The sequence below is a fragment of the Perca fluviatilis genome, chromosome 15 (genome assembly GCF_010015445.1).
Source record: "Perca fluviatilis chromosome 15, GENO_Pfluv_1.0, whole genome shotgun sequence".
NCBI lineage: Eukaryota > Metazoa > Chordata > Actinopteri > Perciformes > Percidae > Perca > Perca fluviatilis.
In genome coordinates, this window is record NC_053126.1 from 20,057,108 (window position 1) to 20,080,618 (window position 23,511).

Here is a 23,511-nt window from a genome sequence, read left to right on the forward strand (position 1 = left end):
AATGGAGGCCATCAAAGCCTCCGAACAAACGGTCGTGGCCAAAATTGAAGACACTGTGACTACACTGTCGACAGACCTGCACGCAAAGATAGAAAACCTCTCCAAAGAGCTGCATGGAGAAATAGCAATAGTTTGCTCCGAAACACGGGAAGCTTTGGAGACTGTTAATCAGGAGCGTAAGCTACAGGCTACATCAATACGTAGCCTAGAAGACGGCGCAAACCACTACTCCGACCAGGTCGTTGAGCTAGCTCTTGTTAGGTTGTAAAAAGTTAAACCATTGGTGATGTCTGATTAAAAAATATACTTTTAGGTAGAAAATGTAACTTAAAAATGTAAATTGTTGTAAGACTGAGTGACACTGAAACTGAGTTTCAATACTGATTAAGCCTAATCAGCATTTGACTGCCTCACCCCAAACTCAAGCTTCTAAAGAATTCATTAGCTCATATCTGTCATTTAGCATACTGTAGGAGACTCATTGTCCCCACAGGAAAGGTAACTGTTGTCTCTTTTTGGGGAGCCACCCCCTGCTAGGCCAGACTAGTTTAGGACAAAGAATGTGTACTCTTGTAGTTTGGAAACAATTGACATCGCCTCGGTAAGATCCTGTGACCAGGTGTGGCCTCAAGACACAGAATCTACACCTTTTCTTTTGAGAGACATCTGACCAATAGAGGAAGATTTCATTTGAGGAAACACCCAGGTGTAGGGAATATAATTCGGATCCTGAGAAAGATTCGGGGCTTCAATTTGTGATCCCACAAGGGGAAGCATTTTGAAGACCGCTGTTTACAGTGTATTGTTTTGTCATGTCGCATGACTGATTGATGTAATTCCTGAAGAGGAGGCATGTCACTTCAGTCCACTGCTGGCAGTGTTTCATGTTTTATGTTTGATTGTGTTTTGACTGTTGTTTTCATCGTGTTGTTTTATTAAACCTTTTGCTTAACTTTCAATTCGACCCCAGCCTCTCTTTCCTCCTCAGAAATCAAACGAACACGTCTTTTAGAGATTTTTCTTACACTCTCTTCGCTGTCCTCCCAAGTCAAGCAACTAACATCCAAGACGGAAGATCTAGAGTCAACGCAACGCAGAGATAATTGCTGTGTTATCGGTGTGGACGAAAGCCTCGGGGATATTCGCATGGAAAGATCAGTGGCTAAGCTACTACAAGATTCACTGGGACTGGACACTGGGACTGCAGCCTAAACCCAAGCAGGGGGATCCCCCGCGACTGATCGTTGTGAAGTTTTACTTTCAAGAAAAGATGGACGTCTTGAGGAAAGCATTACGCCAGCTCCCCATCCTGCATAACAACAAACAGATCTACATTTATCCAGGCTACTACCGTGAGGAAGCGCCGTGCTGCCTTCAAAGAAGCAAGGGAGCTGCTTAGACACTGCCCTAACACCCGGTTTGGCCTTTTGTTCCCCCGCGACGTTGAGAATCACTGCCCCGGATGGAGAATGAAGATCGTTTGACTGCCCTGCTGAAGCTAAGCAGTACATTATCGAACACTTACAAACTGACGATACAGGTAACCGATAGACTGTAAACCTCACTCTCACATACTTATTAAACATGTAATCCCATAAAATGTCAAGTACTGCCAGTTTAACTCTCAGCTGAACAGCAAACTACACTGAAAAAAGTGAAACCACTGTGTCATTTATTTAAAGTTAATTTGTATGTTAGTCTAGTTGAAAATCATGGTTTCTAGGATAAACCTGTTTATTTCCGTTTGCATAAAAGCAGATAATACTCCCCATAGAAAAAATTAAAAGTAACAATTGTACTTAAATTCTATTTTCACTTTAAACCAGAGGTTTTCATGTCACGTGATGTACGTAACGACGTAACCCCACGACCTTGCATCGTTCTGAATTTTGCTGTTGTCCGCCATTACCTCGCTTCGATGAAGACGTCGTTTGGTTTTTCAAGGAAGCTCGTTTAAACAAGGTAAGCAGTCTTATAGTGTTGTTTTAATGTTAGAGTTTGTTTTCCATGCTCATTTAAAGTTTGTGGAATGAAGGGCAACTACTTTACAACTGCTTTTGTAATTTGCGCACATGTTAAGCTAACGCTAGCTAGCTAGGTAACATTAGCTCGCTAAACTAAGTTATTTGCATTCTTTTCACATGCACAGGGAGATTCGTTTGTTGTCTCTGTTTAAAAGTAATGGTGGTATGATAACGCTCGTATTTAAATCATGCTTGTTTTGTTTTTTTGCCAAGGGCGGGGAGGTACACCTCGCGACGCGAACACCGCGGCTACCATACATTAAGCTGTATGTGGAAGATCGTTTCCCCGTCGACATGTTTCCTCTAACAATACCTGAACTTGAACCACCTTATCGCTAACCACACTGGGGTCGCTACGCATTTAAACAAGAGGGAAGTACTATTCGACGGTGGAAAAGACTTTGACACAACAGCGGCTCGCACACGCCGTACACACAGAGCTGGCAGCAGAGCAAAGTGAGGCGAAGAAGGTAAAACTCGTCAACGTCGACATTTTGTCGCATTTCACGGCTTAAATGCATGTTACTGTATTTAACAAATGAAAACCGTAACGTTAGTTTGACTGTGGTCACGGACGTTTGCCTGCCCGCCTTGTCTTTAATCAACCGCACATATATTTAACGTGCCACAGATCTTGGTCTGTTTGTGCTAATCCGACAGCAATGTAACGTGTCGGCTTTAAAAACGGGAGTATTTCAGTTCAATGAGTAACTAGTTTTAGTGATTCATGACACTTAAAGAAGTGCTCTGCACATCACGTCCTGTGCATCTGTTCAGTTTAGCAACAGAGGGATTAATAGGTGACCATTTTCTGTGCGATAGAGACTTTTTAATCCAGATTTACAGTTTTGCTTTGAGGGATATCATAACTTTGGTCCTCTTGCTCTTTCATCATTAGTACTTATTAAAAAGGAATTTGTTTTAATTCTATAATATGTCAGTATAATACCGCCAATATTTCTGATGTAATTGATAGTTTTTAGTGACAATTATGGATAATGCTAATATCCCCATGTAAAACTAAATGTGAAATCTCGCCTTTTTCTTTGTCTTGACAGGTTTGCTGTTTCCTGAAAAGGTCACAATTTTAGCCATTACTGAATTTGGTAAGTCCGGGAATTAAGTGAACATTTGCATGTATGTTTAATTACGAATTAAAAACCCAAAATAGAGATGCAGCTGATAACCTAATATATTTCAACATATACTAATACTAATGTAATATCTATTAGTAATAATGTAATTAAAATTGCTTTAGTTACATTTGTAATATAGTGACTGGCAGTATGAAAGTGTCTCCTCACATCTCTAGTCAAAACAAATATCACAAAGTTACCCACCTTACAGTAAGTTCATTTGACCAGGCAATAAACTATTAAATAAATAGTAAGTCATTTCATGCAGTTTAAGTAACCTTACAATTGATTTAAATGATTGCAGTAATTGTAAGAACATCAGTTTGTTTTTCATACTGTATAAAGCTATTCACTTATTACAGCTTTTGAATAATTGCAAAGTAGGGACATATGGAGACAAGTAATGATACCTCTACAACTAATGAACTAGTAAAATGAAATATCTTTGCTTTAAAAAGGCGTTGCTTTCCTGCTGAAGTAAATGACAAAAACATAACTGTTTATATAAACTGCATGTAAATGTACCATTCTGCATCATGTAAACTGTATTAAGTGGCAAATTGGTAAGGTGGGTCTACTTTTCTTTCTTTCCTAGTCTTCTGATGAATGTGGAAATGCAAAGACTGTGGTACATCTGTTTCACGAAGATCTGAGCTACTTAAACATTATAAGCTTGAACACAGACATTATGGACGTCACCATTCCTATCGCTGCATCTATTTCAACTGTCCATGTACCTGCAAGACTTGGAATGCACTTTTGAGCCACTTGTCAAGATGTCATCAGCAATATTCACAAACGGAACTTACCACATTTAAATGTCTTTTATGCAGTTGCAATCAACGTTCAAATTTAAAAGACTATTTTCAACATATAGCGCAGCACCTGAACAACAGTGAAACGGTAGTTTGTGTGTTTCAGGGGTGTTCTTACAAAACAAATGTTTATGGCTCGTTCCGAACTCACAGAAGCAGAAATCATAAGGATTGTTCTGAAACTGACCTAAAGCCTGAAGTAGTTGAGAAAAAAGGGTCAAGTGTAAATCTTTCTGCTGAAAGTCATTGTAGCAGTATCCAAATTGATAGTGTTGGTACTGAGCCCTTAGATGAATTAAGTACAGATGACTTGGGTGATTCCAGTTTTGATGTGCAGGATTTAAATGACTTGACATGTAATGTTGAGCTCAAAGTTGCCTCTCTTCTACTAAAGCTAGAACATGTTTATCTTGTTTCTAGTGTGGCCGTTGATGAACTTTTGCAAGAGTTTGACTATTTAATAGGCGCTGCTTCTGTCCCTCTTATCCATCAAACCTTAGCTCAGCACTTACAGAATGGTAACTGTCAAGTAGATGAAACTATTCTGCAAGACCTAGCATCTACTCTCTCTAAGTCAAATCCAATCACTGCTTCTTGTAGTGGCCGTGGCCCTCTTTCCACTGCCTGGAAGCGAAAGACTTACTACAAAAAACATTTTAATATTGTAGAATCTGTAGAATTTTTGCTCGACTCACAAAACAAAAAATCATTTCAGTATATTTCTATTCTAAAATCTTTACAGCAGATTCTAAGTTGTGAAACTTTTTTGGACAAAGCAACTAATTTAAAATCTTCATATCAAATTCAATCTGATAAAATTCTGTACAAGTCTTTTTATGATGGTAGTAATTACAGAGAAAATTTGCCGTTGTCAAAGGAGTGTGCTATTTCACTTATTTTATATGTAGATGATTTTGAAATATGTAATCCCCTTGGTACCTCCAGAAAAAAAACATAAAATTTGTGGTGTTTATTGGGCATTGGGGAACTTGCCTGCTAGTTGTCACTCATCGCTTTCTAATATATATTTAGCTGCACTTATTCATACTGAGGATGTTAAGTGCTATGGATTTGACAGTGTTTTGAAGCCCTTAGTAGATGATCTTATTATATTAGAACAACAAGGACTGTTCATTGCCAAGTTGGGGAAATCTCTGAAAGGCTTTGTTCATTGTGTAGTAGCAGACAATCTCGGAGCCCATGGTATTGCAGGTTTTGTGGAAAGTTTTGCAGGTAAATATGTCTGCAGATTTTGTACAGCAGAAAATGTAGACATTCAAACAACAGAAGTCAAGTCTGGAGCATTTTGTGTAAGAAGCAAGGATATCCATACTGCTCATCTTAAAGTTATTGAAGAAAATTCACTGGCTAGTCATTTTGGTGTTAAAAGGAAGTGTACGCTGTCAGAAAATCTGTCATATTTCTGTGTGACGCAGAGTTTCCCCCCAGATATAGCTCATGATCTGTTTGAAGGAATTATCCCTGCTGAGATTGCTCTTTGTCTTACTGTGTTAATTTCAAAAAAATATTTCACGTTAGCCAATTTAAATGAAGCAATAACAACATTTCCATTTAAGTGGACCGATAAGACAAACCGTCCCCATCTTGTGCCCCTCACCTACGCTGCAAAGACAACAATTGGAGGAAATGCACACGAGAATTGGAGCCTGTTGAGATTTCTTCCTTTCTTGATCGGGACCAGAGTTCCTTCAAACGAACCAGCCTGGCAAGTCCTCTGTGAATTAAAGGACATTGTAGAACTGGTTGTTGCACCTTTTCACACGGAGGACTCTATTTGTTATCTTGACTTTAAGATATCTGAACACAGGACAGTATTCCAAGAAGTTTTCCCTGATCAAAGAATTCGGCCCAAACATCATTACTTGGAGCATTATCCAGGGTTAATACGCCAGTTCGGACCCCTTGTTGCACTATGGACTATGAGATTTGAAGCAAAACATAGCTTCTTTAAAAGAGTAATTCGTCATACAAACTGTTACAAAAATGTACTGTATTCATTAGCTCAAAGGCACCAATTTCAGACTGCATATAATCTGCACGTGTCGATTTTTTAAGCCATCTTTGGAGGTTTCTGATGTTTCAACACTTCCCCTTGATGTTATTAATGAGGACATTGCATTGGCAGTAAAGCAAAGACATCAACACATGGACACTGTGAACCTTGCAAAAAGTGCAACCTATGATGGCTTCAACTACAAGATTGGAATGGTGGTAGCCCATGGGTCGCTGGCTGGACTTCCAGAGTTCTGGGAAATAGTTCATATGATTGTTCTACAGGAGAGACTCATTTTCATTGTCAAAAAATGGGATGCCTGGTACCTGGAACATTACAGAGCTTATGACTTAGTCATATCTACTGCTAGGGAACTAAGTCTTGTTGGGGTGCATGAACTGACAGATCCCTACCCTCTGGCTCACTACATGGTTGATGGACGGCGCCTCATCTCTCTGAAGAGATACATACATGCATAAGGTTGAATATGAATGAGTGTAGGATTGGAAATGTTTGAGAATTCCTTGTTTTGCTTTATTTTACTGTCCTCTCATAATGTAAAAAAGACAATGCTTTAAGGCCATAGCAGTTTGACTTTTGACACAAATGTATGGGAATTTCAGAAAGTGTAAAACTTCTCTTTATCACTATAATAGTGATTAGTGGGATTGTTAATCATAAAATTGGTGAGTAGTAATAAGATGAAAGTTATGGACCATACAACTAATACTAATGTTTTTTGTTTTTTTCCTGTTTTTACTAGATTCTTTTTGATGGGCTGACATGGCAGTGAAAAGGCCAGCCAAGTTGCGGGTTGTTTTGAATCCTGATGACACCAGGAAGCTAATTCTGCCTGATGGAATTCCAGAGACAATGGAGCAGCTTATGGATGAAGTCCGGAAAGTGTGTGGGTTTAATGGTAATTTCAGACTGCAGTACCAAGACAGAGACTTTGGAGATGCGCTAGTGAACTTGACATCTACTGTTGAACTTGAGGACTTGGCAACTGTCAAGGTCATCCCAATAATTGATGATTGCAGCCAAGGACTTAATCTTACTGTCTGTGATGATTTGTCAACTCAATCAGATGACACAGAGCTCCTTTCCACACCCTCCAGCTCTGTCTCTACAAGAACTCAGATGTGGCCAAGAGAGTTTCCGATACCAACGTTCTCCTATGACACTGAACTGCAGTTAGAGAAGGGGAATGTGGTGTATAGGTCAAACATGACAAGGTTGACACCTAGTTCAAAAACAAAATCTGATATTCTGGAAAAGGTAGCTGAAGAGATATTCAAGTACAAGGCCTACCCAACAGATTCTGACTTCAGTGATGTTGCCGAAGCACTTATCAAGAAGCATCCATGTCTCTCTGAACCTGGTTCATACAACGGTTGTTACGGGTGGAAGCAGCGGTTGAAGACCAAAATGGGCAACTACCGAACTCAGTTGAAGGGCATTGGGTGTTCTGAATTACTTGCAAATTCACTTAAGTCCAAAGCTCCAGAGGATGCATTGCCAGCAAAAAAAGTAAAGAGATCTAAGAGAGGAGAGGCCAACCACATACCTGACATTCCAACTGGAGAGACCCCAGACAAGTTGGAAAAGGAGAGACTGTTACTTCTAAGTGAGGTGATGAAACGAAACAACCGTGCACTGATAAAGGACAAAATGGCCAAGACGTTTTCACTGCGGAGACATGAAATTGTGGAGAAGGAATTAGGAGTGGAGGAGTTAAAAGTCAGATGGCCCGCATTGTTCTCAATGGATGAGGTATGTAACTTTTTTGTAAATCCATTGCAATAGTTCAGTCCTATAATATTCTTTCCTACCATTAGAAACATGCTAATGAGCCATAATGCATCTTTAGGCCCTAGATGTCAAAAATAAGATCTTACACACCACATCTTGTAATGTGCTATTTTGTTTTTTTAAAGATCAATGCTGAATTCATGAGGATTACAACGGTTCCTCTTCAACCGCGGTTCCTGGCTTCCTTGGACAAGCACCACAGCAAGCTGATTGATATCATCAGAAACAAGGGAGGAACTGTCAGAGAGAAGACCTGGAACATACTGAGAGTTTTGGATCAGGTATGTATGTACTCGCTCAGTACATCGAATAAAATTTGCAGAGATTTGTAGAGTTATAATACACTTTGGAAGATGTGCCATGCTTCTCTTCTGAGTTTGACTGACTTTTTAACTGGTTTACTCAAAGCATTTGTAAATAAAAATTACTGTTTACCAAAGAACCCATGTGCATTGTGTGGCAGTTGCATCTTTAATCAAGTTATAAAACTGAACAGCATAATTTTGTACTGTTTGTGCTTTCACCTAGAGTCTTGAGGTAAATCTAAAGAGGGAGTGCCTGCTGAAGTCTCTTATTGTGTACCTTGGGGAGGATGTGGACAAACTTATCAAGGAATATCTGGTAAGTAGTTATATGCAATAATCACTTTGGACAAGATAAAGAAATATTAAAAGTCGTACATGGTCTCAACACTTGTCAACTGTCTTAAAAGTACAAACAAATATATCCTACAAAGAAAAGAAAATTCCTCATAACTTTTGGCAAAATCTTTCCGCCATTATTAACCCTTCGCTAAGTTAAGCCCCTCAAACTAAGACGGGAATTTGCCAGCTGCGAACAGGTGCGACAACTACACAGCTATGTCTGTAGAGAGTTTCATACAATTGCTTTGGTTTAATTGTTCTCGGCGGGTTCTGTGATTCGGGCTAGTCGTGCTTAAATGTTGTACCTAGATCATGTGTGATATTGCAGCACCGCATGGCGGTATTTGAAGGTTACATAATACGTTTATTCCCTTTTCCAAAACCAACATCAACCCCTGTCTGCTAGGTGGCTATCCAGTTTAGCATAGCTAGCCTCCCCCACAACAGCAGGTAGCGCTGTGAGTCAATTTAAATGTAGTGGGAGGTAGAGCTGATTTTGTAAAGATTTCCATGGTTTAAAAATTATAACTACTTTTGAGGGTGTTTATCAATAATGAGAAATTATCCAATGTATAGTTTTTGAACGTTAGATGTTAGAAGCAACATTTTTATTTTATTTTTAAATGTCTTTCGATATTTGTGTGCAAACTTTTTGGGGGTTTTAAATCCCCAAAAATTCCAGATTTGTTAAAATAAAGCATGTGGCGATAACAGTAATTCCGATAATTTTATTCCTGTTACAGTTTGATTTGAAGTGCCCTTACTGAGTGTTAAAGGTCCGATGACATGGTGCTCTTTGGATGCTTTTATATAGACCTTAGTGGTCCCCTAATACTGTATCTGAAGTCTCTTTTATATAGACCTTAGTGGTCCCCTAATACTGTATCTGAAGTCTCTTTTATATAGACCTTAGTGGTCCCCTAATACTGTATCTGGAGTCTCTTTTATATAGACCTTAGTGGTCCCCTAATACTGTATCTGAAGTCTCTTTTATATAGACCTTAGTGGTCCCCTAATACTGTATCTGAAGCCTCTTTTATATAGACCTTAGTGGTCCCCTAATACTGTATCTGAAGTCTCTTTTATATAGACCTTAGTGGTTCCCTAATACTGTATCTGAAGTCTCTTTTATATAGACCTTAGTGGTCCCCTAATACTGTATCTGAAGTCTCTTTTATATAGACCTTAGTGGTTCCCTAATACTGTATCTGAAGTCTCTTTTATATAGACCTTAGTGGTCCCCTAATACTGTATCTGAAGTCTCTTTTATATAGACCTTAGTGGTTCCCTAATACTGTATCTGAAGTCTCTTTTATATAGACCTTAGTGGTCCCCTAATACTGTATCTGAAGTCTCTTTCGTGAAATTCAGCCTTGGTGCAGAATTACAGCCACTATAGCCAGTCCCACAATGAGCTTTCCTTAGGATGTGCCATTTCTGTGTCTGTAGCTATTGAGGATGAGAGAGGGGGGGGGCCAAGGTGGAGGGTGGGGGTGTGGCCTTGACCATCTGCCACTTTGCTCGTTTGAAAGCCATGATGTCTCTCTCTCTCTCTCATGGGTGGGCTAAATTCTCTGGGCGGGCAAAGCAGAGAAAGGGGAGGTAACCTTGCTCCTTATGACCTCATAAGGAGAAGATTCCTGATTGGCCCATCTGAGCTTTTATTTCCTCAAAGGCAGAGCAGGATACCCAGGGCTCGGTTTAAACCTATCACCATTTCTAGCCACTGGGGGACCATAGGCAGGCTGGGGGAACGTGACATTTTCATGCCATGTGACCTTTAAGGGCAGAATCAATTCCGCAGAACTGATTGCATCCCTGTTTTCTCAGCATAGATGAGTGTAAAAGATATAAAAAAAGAGCTGGTAACAGTGTTCTATTATAGTATTGTATCTTTCTTAAACAGTGTATTTCTGTAGAAATCATTTTAATGTCTGCTCACCTCAAACCTGGCATCCTGGTGCATTTAAATTTTTTCATTCACCTGAAATTGTCGCGAAAGGCCAATTACTTATTTGTGAGGAAATCCACAGAACAATCTTATACTGTATTTGTTCATTAAGCATGATGTAACAAATTACTATTATGTTGTATATTTGCTTTGATGTTTTGTATTGCAAAACATCATGCATTTGTTTATTAATGGGTTTTCTAATTTCAAACCTAATTCCGCCGGGCATGGCTGTGTGGCGTTCTGGCTGTGCTAGCTTCGCTGAAGCTGGTCTTTAGTAAATGCTTGTGATTCCACCAGAAGCGCCGTGTAGCGTTTCACAAGTTGCTGGGCGCGGTGCTCCGCTAATATGTGCCATCTCTTTTTTTTTGACGGAAGCCTTGGCCTTGCCGCATCAACAGAGCAGATGAGCCGAGCAGGAAGTCAGACACAGAAGAGAATCCGGTCAAATAAAACAATAAAACAAATTCTAGATACAAGATATTGTATAAAATATTTCTCTTCAGAGCAGCAGTAGTGCAGACATAGTAATGAAAGCCCGGACATGCCAAATATTGCATTGTGTAAGGTATCAAGCTGTGGACAGATTCTGAAATTAATGAAAATGTGAAAGCACAAGGCAGGTGTATCTTAACATAATAGTGCAAACCTAAAAGTATGTACCGTTTATGTTTTTGTTATGTTTTGGAGGACAATAGTAATACTTCTAATGCATGTGATGAGTCAAATGTTTGCTATGAGAAAAATATTTGGAGGAGCTGCCATTTACTGTCTGCTGGAATTTGCAAGTCATTACATTTTCAAAAGACCCCCAATGATTTAATTAATTTGTATTTACAAATTTGATTGAAAAAAACATTTGCATGGGTATTTATTTATATTGGTGCACCAGACAAAGGTTTAATCAGAATAACTTTTAAAATAAATCTCTTGTCTTTTATCAGGTTGTTCAGAAGGACCAAGGTGAAACAGAGCTCGAGAGGTGTACAATGGCAGTGTTTGTTATAAGGGAGGAGGAGGATCCTCTCCAGCCACCACAGGATGTTGGGGTTGTAATAGAAGGTGTGGAAGTCCTTAACAAGCTGCCATCAGTTACACATGCATGTGCCATGTTATTTGGCCTCATCTACGCTTTAAACTTGAGCTATCCAGGTGAGCTCAAATACACTTTTGATGCGCTGCAGAAAATCTTCATGGAGATTGAACCAAAGACAATGAGACGCAGAGTGTGCAGTCTGAGTGTCAAGCTCTAAATAATGGATTATTCGAAGAAACATTTGGATGCAGCATGTTTTTGTTCTGTGTTCTAGCTTGTATTCAAAAACCTAGCAGGAGAATGAAAGGGGTCATTGTTAAATGTAAATAAGAGACACATACTTCAATTGAACAGCCTTACTCTAATTTTTTTGTGGAAACCCATGTCTGGTAACACTGTCAGAGTGTGGTTATGGTGGAGTTGTGTCAAGTTTAAAAAAAAAGTTGAACAAATTGAGAAATACAATTTTTTTTCTGTAAACGGTGAAGGAAAAAGTAGACTTGCATGGAAAACATCACTTTGTGTGGTGAGTGTTAATTTCTAAAATGTCTTCTGGTACAAAAGACAAAACGATTGCAATCTGTTTTCAAGTGTCAGAAGCCTTGTTGGGTTTTAGAGAATAGTAAAAGCTAATGTGGACAGTGGTAATATGCAGCAATTATAAGAACATGACTGCTGCTGTTCATAGTTTGCACCCCCAGCACGTCAACTGTATTTTCTGTTTTTTTTGGTCTCTTGTTACATTTGTAATAGTTCAAAATGATGTGACATTCATACATTATAGTCCTTTTTATAGATGGATTGCCACGTTTTAGCACGGTTAGAAAGTATTTTTCCTAGGGTTGGGCATCATTTGGATTTTAACGATTCTGATTCAGATTCTTCCTTTCGATTCTGGTTCTTATCGATTCTCAATTCCGATTATTTAAGGGTGGAGTTGAAACGGGTCACATGCATATTTCACAAATAAGAGGAAAGTTTTATTTTGATTCAAAGGTAGGTTGCAGTTTCACGGGGCTTTTTCAATGTAAAATAAAGCCACACTAGAGCACCGCTTACTGTGCTCCACGGCTGCAACAACAACAAGCGTCTGGCCGCTACAGAAACCAAAACTTGCGCATGTTTAATCTGGGACCCATGATCAGATTTGAAACAAAGTCCTCCAAACGATTCAATAAAGAAACGATTCTGATGGAATCGGATTTTTAAACGATTCCAAGTAGGAATCGGTTCTCGATGCCCAACCCTAATTTTTACACAATACATCTCAAGTTTAAAATGAGATAAACAAACCAGTTTTACATGTTTACATTACAATGTTTTGTAAAGGTTAAGATGTGATTTAAGGTTGCATATGGTTTTTAAAAGAAAAAAACTCTCAAAGACCAACATTTCACTTAGCCCTTGTGTTGACCCGTTCTCAAAACTTCTATATCAGAAATATGGCTCTTTTTTTAACCAAATTACCCAAAACAATTTTATAGCATTTGAAAAAAAGATTTAAATGGATTTAAAACTTGACTAAACTTTGAGATACACGTCTGTGATTATCCATCAACATAGGTTCCTCTAATTTTAGTCAAAATAATTCATTATTTCAAAGTTAAGTATAATTTCCTGTAAATGACATGTATTGACCATGTATTCCAACAATAAGTGTACAACTAGTGGTAATAAGTTGGTGTTAGTGAAAAATGGCATTGAAAAAAGTGACACAAACAAAGTGCTTTTAAAAAAGGGACAGAAACGTAAAAAAGTGTTCATTTTGACCCAGGACAACAAGTGCATCAACCGGAAGACAACACAAGGGTTAATTGTATACATGTTTTTTTTAATACTTGTTTTTTTTTTCCCTCAAGTTATTTTTTTATTTTACAAAAGGTGATGCACATTTAAAAAAGACATCCCATTAAACAAAGGTCTTTTCATGAGAATATTCTTGTCTTTATTTAAAGTCATTTAAGCATTGAGTGTAACATGTTTTAGTTTTAGTGAAAATTCTAATTTTATATTACCTGAAAGTAAAATGTAAAAATGCATTAGATGTTACTATATTGATCTACATAAAGTAATGTTTTGGCTTGTGACTAAAGAAATTATATTAAGGTATAGGTAAAAGTTATAGTTTGGACTGAATCAAAAATTTAAGTGGAGAAGAACTAAAAAAATTACCTGTAACAAAATTAGAGTGTTTAAATTAGTTTATTCTAAACTAAAAACTATACTTGGATGTAATAGTAATATTGGGTTTCTCCAAATTGAAAACTTAATTTGGAAGAATGTAAAATAATAGTTTATGGTCTTTATAACAAATAATATTTTTACATTGTGTGAATGTAAATCTTTGAATTGCATTGAATGTGTGCATTAACCATTATGTCAGTATCTATTCAGACAGGGGGTTTACTTGTAATCAGAGTGCAATGGTCAATAATTAAGGTGCAGACAGACTGTTTTTTCTTTTCACCCTTTTCCATTTCCACCTTGATCTTATCTTTTTATAATCTATTTTATATATTTAATTTATTTTCCTTCATTGATTTATGAAACATTATACAAACCTCACTCAGAGTGGACTTTTTCTTCTATTTACTTAATTAGATTTTCACTTCTTCCTTCAGTTCTTGTTTGTGTATGGCACTACGTAAAGTAACCAACTCGGAATTCTCAATCTTAGAGGATCATTGATGTGATTCCATTACATATACATCAAGATCAAACCGGCTTTATTCCAGGTCGGCAGCCATTTTTCAATCTGAGGCGGCTCTTCAATGTAATGTATTTCACCCATCCAACACAGCAGCCTGAGGTAATTCTGTCACTTGACACCGAGAAGGCTTTCAATAGGATAGAGTGGGAGTATTTGCATGCAGTCATAAAGAAGTTTGGATTTGGAGAAACATTCAGCAACTGGATTAGAATGTTATACAGTAGCCCAATGTCTGCTGTGAAAACAAATGGCTCTATATCAGCATATTTTCCCATATATAAAGGTATGCTTCAGGGCTGTTATTTGTCACCATTCATATTTGACTTGGCCATAGAACCTCTTGCCATTGCCTTCAGGGACAATGAAGGGATCAAGGGCATCACGACAGGAAACACAACCCATAAGACTGCGCTCTATGCGGACAACCTGCTCCTTTTTGTCGCCGACCCAAGCCGATCTATACTTCACCTCCTGCAGCTACTACAGGAATTTGGGAGTTACTCTGGCTATAAACTAAACTTATCAAAAAGTCTACTCTTCCCTATAAATGATATTAGCAGAACACTAGATTATGATGCATTTCCTTCAAACTGAATATCAATCTTTTAAGTACCTAGGTGTACATGTAACCAGCTCATTTAACAACACTTACACTTGAGAAGGCTAACTTTAATAATTTACTAGAACACACAAAAAAGTATCTGGAGAGGCATTAATGCCCTCAAGATGACAATGCAACCTAGACATACACTGAAAGGTTCTTGTGACACATTCAATAGAGTGTGGACTCTATCTTTGTGAAAATCTATCTTTGTTGTTTCTGAATGTTTATACACAAATACCTCTAATACCTCTATTTTTTGACTAATTATGGTATGTGGAATTAATTTCTACCATTGATATGGCCATATTGGGTGATTTTGACCTTGAAAGGTCATTTTTCTATTCTGATGAATCTCAAAAGACTCTCTTTTCTCTTGTCTCTCATCTTGTCAAAGACAGTGATTAAAGTACACATCCTGACTGGAGATGACTGTATGAGCAAGGTGGGGGCTATACATGCTGCTATGGCTTCTGACCCAGTCCGATACTTAGCCAACTTTGGAGAGGCAGACACCTTGACAGAGCAAGATGCAGCATTGGCTGAGAAGTACTTGCGTGTCTGGGCTGGGGCCAGATCAACTACAACAGCTAAGACATTTGATGACTTCAGGGTAGAAATCTACACCAGTGGAAGTGCTGGAATTGATGCTCTCCATCCCACAAGAAGTGTGATCAGAGGCCACATCCAACGAGGGGCTTTTCTGGTTCATACGGCATGCCACTTGCTTGCAACAGCCAAGGACCCCAAAGCAACACTAGAGACAACGGAACATGGATGGAAGGAGCACTTTGGCACACTCCTGTCATCAAAATGTCTGAAGCCCTTACCACCAAATCTATATGGTGCACTTTTAGTTAATTTGGTATGATGTAATTTGTATCACTTTTATTGCTACATAGTTTTATTTGCACCCAATTGTTTTATTTTATATTATTGTACAAACACCCAATTAAAATAAAAGTTCAAGGGGATGTTTATAATTGTTACGTTTCTTCTCTTCATGTCTTCTTATAATTAAAACAAATCATTGTGGGAAAAAAATTCAATGAAAAGTGACTATAAAGCAAAACATCTTCAAAAATGATGTTGACATTGACATTTCAATGACAAGATGATTCTTAATGTTAAAAACAATATTAGCAATGAATGTTAAATGTCAGATTTAGTAGAATTAGACTCATTGCATCTGGTTTTTATTCATAATAATGGCCAAGTTATGGCCAAGGTCTTCAGAATAGGAAAATGACCTTGACCATGACCTTTTAAGGTAAAAAACAAATCACCCAATATGGTCATAACAATATCAGCAATTAATTCCACATACCATATTAAGTCTAAATGGAGGTATTACATGTGTATATACATTCAGAAACAAAGAAGTTGGATTTTCCTCATCATCCGATGGCAGCCATATTTGATTTGACTATTTCGTAATTCCTGGCACTATGGCGGAAGAGCGCCTCTGTGATTTTTCATGTCTAGGGACCCACTAACTCAGTACAAGTGAGAAATTCCCGCAACACCAAATTGTGAATGGGTCTACATTCGCAATTTGATGTACTCTCTCTGTGTACATCTTCGGACTGTGACAATGTATAGACAATTCCTGCCTAAATGGACCATGGACACTGAAGCTGACAATTATTCGCAATGTGTTTTGCTTTGTTTTGGGGGGTTTTATTTACAAAATTCAAAATAATATTTTTTTTTACTTTGAGAGGATGACGGTTTTTTTACCTGAACTTCTGGTAATTGTCTTCCTGCTTCTTCCAGGGTTGAGAGTAACGCTTTTGTACTTTTTCAATGACCTCCCTGTGACACACACACACACACACACACACACAACACAGTCAGGTGTGTATTCCCTGTAGCTCTGACATTAATTGATCTGATGAAGGCATAAACAAAAAAGCCACTTAAGGAGAAACAGTGATGGTGTTCACTCTCACCTGCAGCCTTTACAGAGCTCAGAGGGCCGAGGGCGGCTTTTCTTGTGAGAAGGCGGTCTGTGAGGTTCCACATTGCTGTGGGGCGGACACCAGAGAAATGGGACAGTTGAGTAAATACCAGTAAGAAAACGTGATCAAATTGGCTCTGATCAAATTTGTCTTTGCTTCATATCATAACAAGGAACTATAGTCTAATATGTTATGGGTGTGGTTGGTCCAGTTGCTCCACCACACCTTTCATGTTTAATTTTTAATGAAACCAAAAAAAACAAAAACATTGTCTTAACACCATTTAAAACAAATAGTCAAGGTTAAGTGAAATTTTCCCAATTAATTTCCAAATTCTCCTCTAGTATCTTAACTCTTAGATTGCTAAGTATTGGGAGAGGAATCAAGAAACTGAAGCACAAATAGACATGGTGGCTTATGAGACCTATTCACACATACAGCTAGGCCTGTCACCATAACAAATTTTGCTGGACGATAAATTGTCCCAGAAATTATTGCGATAAACGATACTATTGTCGTTCTGAGACCATTTTCATCTAATATAATGATAATGGCATAATAACACAGGTACACCTTTTCAAAGATCAATGAACTTTTATTTCTAAAGAATATAAGAGTGATACATTCCTTAACAGGCAAAACTGCCAGTTTGGACCTTGCAAAAAGTGCAAAAGAGATGAAGCAGATGCTTCAACAGGCCATATGCAAGAAGCTTTTAAAAAATAATTTCTCCAGCATAAAGCATAAAGTTAAAATTAAAGCTGCGAGCGAGGGCGATGGGCCCATCGGGCCCGCATCGGCGCTGCGCTTAACCGCCCGTACGCCTCGCGACGCGGCAACGACAGACCGCCAAATCGTCAACAATGAAAAGGGAACTTCCCGCTGAGTTCAACGATACCTCACACAAGACTCTACAACATACGGTTCATTAGCTGTGAAAAGAGTTGTGGCTAAAGCATAGGGGGCGGGTCAAACCATCACCAATGAAGAAGGAAGTCTCTGCTGAGTTCAATGACACCTCACACAAGACTCTACCTTTAAACGGTTCAAATGTTATGAAAGGGGGCGTGGCCTGAGTAAGTGGGCGTGGTTACAGTATAGGGGGCGTCTCGGTATCACATGCAGACCACACATTATGAGTTTCATGTAAATCGGATGATGTTTGTCATATAAGGCAGTTTTCCTGGTGCCAGCGGGGGGCGCTATGACCAAAAGTCAGTTTTGGCCTGTAGGTGTCAATCGTGAGAAATTTCGGGCAGATATGACAACGCACACTCAAGTTACAACAACTTCTTTGTTCATCACTAAACACTCAAAATGGCCGCCACGCCCACACCGTCTGATGAAAGGTTTTTCTTTTAATAATTTTTCATCATTAAGGTGTTGAGATGGTACAGACCAAGTTTGAAGTCCATCGGATGAAATCTCTAGGAGGAGTTCGTTAAAGTATAGCACCTTAACTTTTAGGCCTACTTCCTGTTGTCACTAGAGGGCGCTATGACTTTAAGTAAATATCGGCCTTTATTTGTCCTCAGGGTTGGACTCTTATGAATCCTGAAAAGTTTCGAGCCAGTTGGACACATTGACATATATATAATGGACCAATAGACCCCGTTGCTCTGGACGGAGATCGGTGAAGGCTATTAGAAGCACTTTTCCGGTGATCTCTTGCTTTACTGTGCATCCTCCAACTGAGAGAGACAACGTAAATGTGACGTGAGCAACGTGTCTGAAAGTTGTAAGTCTTCTGGTAGCTGTGCCAAGAGAAATCTCAATCATTCCCAATCTTACAGAGACGAGAGGTATATGTAAGGAGATAACATAACCACAGGCTAATTATTGCTAACTAACATGCTAGTTAACATTAGTAATTAAACCTAAACAGCAATGTAAGCAATGTGCTACTCGACTGTTGAGCTTTACTACCGCGTAATTCCTCTATTGTGCGACAGAAAGTCACTTGGTTATGACACAATCGTTAGCCTATTTTTACAAAAACGTCTGCTACGGAGCCATAATGTGAGGTACAAGGTAATGGAGCCTTTTATACGTTGTTGTGTTTCTTTAGAACTAAACAATGGACAAATAGAGTCTTTAAACGCTTCAGATGTAAAGTTATTCGCAGTCAAGTGACGTAAAAATAAAATGGCGGTCAGTGGAATGCTAACAGGAGGTGATACCTTTGTAGCAACAAAATGGCGCTATCGGAGGTTCGAGTTCTGAAGCGAAGCTTACCCCCTTGGTTGGACAATGTACACTCAAGTTACACCCACTTCCTGTTTCGGCGGCGAAATGCACAAAATGGCCGCCCCGCCACGGCCACGCCCTATGACGAAAAGTTTTTCTTTTAACAACTTTTCATCTTTAACATCTTAAGATGGCACAGACCGAGTTTGAAGTTGATCGGATGAAATCTCTAGGAGGATTTCATTACAGTACAACATGTGGAAATGGCCAAAATCGCACTAATTTTGAACTTTGAAATCAAAATGGTGGACTTCCTGTTGGGTTTAAGGTATGGCTCTAATGAAGTTTTTTTGTACATCTTGACATGTTACATATGTGTACCAAGTTCCGTGAGTCTACGTTAAACGCACTGCAGGGGCTCAATTTTTTTAACTTTCTAGGGGCGCTAGCGAGCCATTTTTGTGCGCCTATTCCCGAAACCCTTAAAATACGTACATTTTCACAAGACTTGATGCGACCGCAAAATTTGGTGAGTTTTTGAATATGTTAAGCCCCTCAAAAAGGCAATTCATTTGACGGGAAAAAGAAAAAACAATAATTCCTTCAGTTTCAATAGGGCCTTCGCCGCTGTCGGCGCTTGGGCCCTAATAAAGCGAAAGTGAATTGCAGTCAGTAGCTAGGCCTAGCATTTTTTTGCATGGGCGAAGCGGGCAGCCGCCCGGGACGGCATTTTTTCATGACACATGGGGGCGGCACGAGAACTTAAAAAAACTGTATTATCTGTCATTTCACCGTGTGGGGAATTGGCAAATTGGCGCCCCTGCTTGCTGAGAAGGTACCATGCTGCACAGAGAAGCTGTGAGAAGGGGAAAGGGGAGGGGGGAGCGGGGGACAGTTCACCTCTGGGTCGAACGGGTTGCTGGGCATACGCACCGATACCATTGGTGCTCCACTAATACTGAGCACCCAAGAAGCTGATCGCGGTTATGTGTCAGTTAAACTTTTCATCTACAATCCTATCCTGAGTTGAAAGAGCCTACTTTACGGCTTTATTGTCGAGTTGATAGGCGTGTGTGTTCGTGTCGGCCGTCTGAAATGCAAACATTTTTTGACTACTTTATTTTCAAAGTGCGTGCAGTGAGCACCCACGGAGGAAAACATAAATCGGTGCATATGTTGCTTGGTCTCCCAAATGGAACGGTCCGGACAAGGGGGGGAATGGGGGATGATAAAGATCTATCTGAGATCAACCCCAACGTTTGGACTGCTTTCAGGATTGCACTTAGCCTACTCTGCCAGTCACTGTGGCTCAAGCAGAGAGGAGCTTTTCAAAACTAAAGTTGATCAAGTCATACCTGATCGGTCAACCATGTCCCAGGAACGGCTCACTGGCCTTTCTGTCAATATCAATCATTCAATAGGGGAGCAGATTTCATACAATAACACCATTGATGATTTTGCATCAAGGAAGGCCGGAAAGGTCAGGTTTTAGTTTTAGTTTGTGTTTTCTGTTCTTAGTGCAATAGTGTAATAATTAGATTCTCTTTAGGGAATAACGGATTTGTGCTATTTAGAATAAAGGATTTGTGCTATTTAGAATATTTATTCTATATTTTATTTGCATATTCTTAGTATTTTATAGTATTGTTGCTCTCTGCTCTTGTTAAAAAAATTTTATATATCTGATTGTATTTTTGTCACATTTTTGTCACATTTATATATATATATATATATATATATATATATATATATTATAACAACAACATAATTGCACAAATCCTTCATTAGAACATTTTAAAAACACACTTAAGAGAATCCAGTTATTTAACTATTGCAATTACAACAGGAAACATACTTTTTAAGTTGCACAATCTCTACCTCCAACATTTTCAAAAGACAATGAACACAATTCTACACTCCATATGACAGTATAAGTTATCAGAACTTAAAATAGATATACACTATAGTAATTCTGCAAAATGTGTGTTTTTTTTTTGGAGGGGGGCGCTTAAAGGGGGTCTCGCCCGGGGTGTAATTCAATGTAGAACTGCCACCGATTGCAGTCTATGTCCACAGCAGGGTGTGCACCAAGGAGAGAGAGAGAGAGAGAGAGAGAGAGAGAGAGAGAGAGAGAGAGAGAGAGAGAGAGAGAGTTTAGTTGCTACTGTTTTACAACAAATGCAACATACCGACTCGCTCAGGTTAAGTGGTTCACCACGGTCATTCAGTTTGAATCCGAAGCGCTCCCACACAGCAGCTGTCGCGTTTGAAATCAATTCCATCTTTTTTTTTATTCCTCCAATTCTCAACTAGCGTTTTCTCTGGCTATACTCCTCACGCGGCTCTTTTGCTGCACTCTGTGGTAGGCTACGCCAGGAGTCCCGCCTCCCCACACAGGGACCATGCGGCTGACAAGTGACTGACACGAGGGTTCACACCTCGTTACGCTAAGCAACCGAGAAGGGTCACCGATGCACCGGAGTGTTCATCCACTCTCTTTGATAGAGAGAGAGAGAAACAAGGAAAACAAACAAGCATGCAAATGGAAATTATCGCACCCGGAAAAATTATCTAGCTCATTTTCATTTATAATGCGATTAATTGATTTATTGCATATCACGACAGGCCTATATACAGCCTCTTTTTCTCAACACCAAAGTCATTTCACACTCAAAGTGACAGGAAGTGACACACTTACTTGTTGTCAACCATGTACCAGATGAAAGTGGTCAGCAGGCTCCCCAAACAGAAGAGAGTGACCACCAAAAAGAATGACGTCAAGAGCTGTCCCCTCATACCTCTCCCCTCCTGCTATCCTAACTGCACTTCACCTGTTAGCCCCCTCGCCTTCTGTTCTCCACACTCTCTCTCTCTTTGCCCTCTCGCGTTTCTTTTTTCTTTGACCTCCTGCTCGTTCCCGTGCGTGCCTGTCTGGTTTTATACAGTGTTGCTCTGCCTCCTTGGGTGAACAAGAGCACGCCTCCTCAGTTATTAGCCTGTCTTCTGCTTGTTGTTTTAGTAAGTCCTGTCTTCTGTGCAGCTCTACTTTCTTTCCTCTCTTCCTGTTTGTGTCCAGCTGAGACAAACCTAATATTTTTGTTGCTCCACATCCTTTAATCCTTGTCATGTCCCATTGTTTTTTAAATTTTTTTATTTGAAAGTGTTTATTTTGAAAATGTAAAGAACAGACGAGAAAAAAACAAAAAAACAAATCAATATAAACAAATAACAAGACAATAAACTCTACGCAATTCAGTGATTGTAAAATCTACCAGTTTAACAATTGCGAATGCGATCTCCCTCCTTCATACACAAAATCAACATAAATGAGGAAAGACAACATTTCATGAACTGAAAATAAAAAACAATAAATTAACTTAAAAAAAAACATTAATAATTAAAGCTGTAAGCAGCATTGGACTGGCCGTCGCTCCTCTGCACGCGTCGGGGTTACTGGCGGACGCCGCTCCTTGCGACCGTGCATTTGCGTGGCACTCAGACACTAAATCATCACCAATGAAAAGGGAACTCGCTGCTGAGTTCAATGATACCTCACACAAGACGTCATACAGTTCAGTTCAAAGGGGGCGTGGCCAAAGCATAGGGTTCGGGGCAAACCCTTACCAATAAAAAAAGAAGTCTCTGAGTTCATTGATACCTCACATAAGACTCTACCTTAAACGAGTCAACAGTTTATGCAAGGGGGCGGGGCCTAAGCATAGGGGGGCGGGCCAAACCATCACCAATGAATAAGGAACTCTCTGCTGAGTTCAATGATACCTCACACAATACTCTACCTTAAACGGTTTAAAAGCCATAGGAGAGGGGCATAGCCTAAGTACATGGGAGTGGTTAAAATATAGGGGGCGGCTCAGTATCACATGTAGACCACAAATTCTAAGTTTCATGTAAATCGGATGATGTTTGTCATATAAGGCGGATTTCCTGTTGCCAGCGGGGGGTGCTGTGACCTAAAGTTAATTTTGGCTTGTAGGTGTCCTCAGGCCTGGACCCTTGTCAAACATGAGAAATTTCGGGCAGATATGACAACAACAACTTCTTCGTTCATCTATAAATGCTCAAAATGGCCGCCACGCCCACACCGTTTGATGAAAAGTTTTTCTTTTAATAAGTTTTCATCTTTAAGGTGTTGAGATGGTACAGACCAAATTTGAAGTCCGTCGGATGAAATCTCTAGGAGGAGTTGGTTAAAGTACGGCGTGGAAATGGCCAAAATCACACTAATTTCGAAATTTCAATTAAAAATGGCGGACTTCCTGTTGGGTTTAGGGTATGGCTCTAATGAGCTTTTTTGTGCGTCTTGACATGCTTCATATGTGTACCAAGTTTTGTTAGTCTACGTTAAACGTACTGCAGGGGCTGAATTTATTTACTTTTTAGGGGGCGCTAGAGGGGCATTTTTGTGTGCCTATTCCTGAAACCCTTAAAATATGTAAATTTTCACCAGGCTTGATCCGACCGCCAATTTTGGTGAGTTTTCGAGTATATAATGCCCCTCAAAAAGGCGATTCATTTGCCGGAAGAAGGAATAATAATTCCTTCAGTTTCAATAGGGCCTTCGCCGCTGTTGGCGCTCGTGCCCTAATAACTAGAAAATTC

At 39.3% G+C, this 23,511-nt stretch overlaps 2 protein-coding genes across 5 annotated transcripts in view; one reads left to right on the top strand and one right to left on the bottom strand.

Annotated features, from left to right (window-relative positions):
• Positions 1 to 21,910, bottom strand: part of LOC120575253 (alpha-2,8-sialyltransferase 8F-like) — a 31,861-nt gene extending 9,951 nt beyond the window's left edge. The window contains exons 1-3 of the mRNA XM_039825965.1: positions 21,590 to 21,910; positions 16,696 to 16,770; positions 16,484 to 16,558 (exon numbers count right to left, since the gene is read on the bottom strand). Of these exons, the coding sequence (XP_039681899.1) occupies positions 16,484 to 16,558; positions 16,696 to 16,770; positions 21,590 to 21,687 (248 nt within the window). The 5' untranslated portion in view covers positions 21,688 to 21,910. The remainder of the gene's footprint in view (positions 1 to 16,483; positions 16,559 to 16,695; positions 16,771 to 21,589) is intronic.
• LOC120575251 lies at positions 1,889 to 12,341 on the top strand. 4 transcript variants are annotated; one of them, XM_039825961.1, is made up of 7 exons: positions 1,900 to 1,962; positions 3,083 to 3,130; positions 3,756 to 6,469; positions 6,753 to 7,762; positions 7,927 to 8,082; positions 8,330 to 8,422; positions 11,341 to 12,341. In XM_039825961.1, the coding sequence occupies exons 4-7, from the start codon at positions 6,773 to 6,775 to the stop codon at positions 11,647 to 11,649; spliced, it is 1,548 nt and encodes a 515-aa protein (XP_039681895.1). In that variant the 5' UTR covers positions 1,900 to 1,962; positions 3,083 to 3,130; positions 3,756 to 6,469; positions 6,753 to 6,772; the 3' UTR covers positions 11,650 to 12,341. The 4 variants fall into 4 exon arrangements, with proteins under 4 accessions (XP_039681897.1, XP_039681895.1, XP_039681898.1 ...); XM_039825962.1 differs by lacking the exon at positions 1,900 to 1,962 and adding an exon at positions 2,250 to 2,494; XM_039825963.1 differs by lacking the exon at positions 3,756 to 6,469 and having other exon boundaries at positions 1,889 to 1,962.
• Positions 21,911 to 23,511: the final 1,601 nt, after the last annotated feature.

Coding starts and splice junctions, on each gene's coding strand:
- LOC120575251 (XM_039825963.1), top strand. CDS start 6,773: ATGGCAGTGAAAAGGCCAGCCAAGTTGCGGGTTGTTTTGAATCCTGAT. Junction 7,763..7,926: donor CATTGTTCTCAATGGATGAG/GTATGTAACTTT, acceptor GTTTTTTTAAAG/ATCAATGCTGAATTCATGAG. Junction 8,423..11,340: donor AACTTATCAAGGAATATCTG/GTAAGTAGTTAT, acceptor GTCTTTTATCAG/GTTGTTCAGAAGGACCAAGG.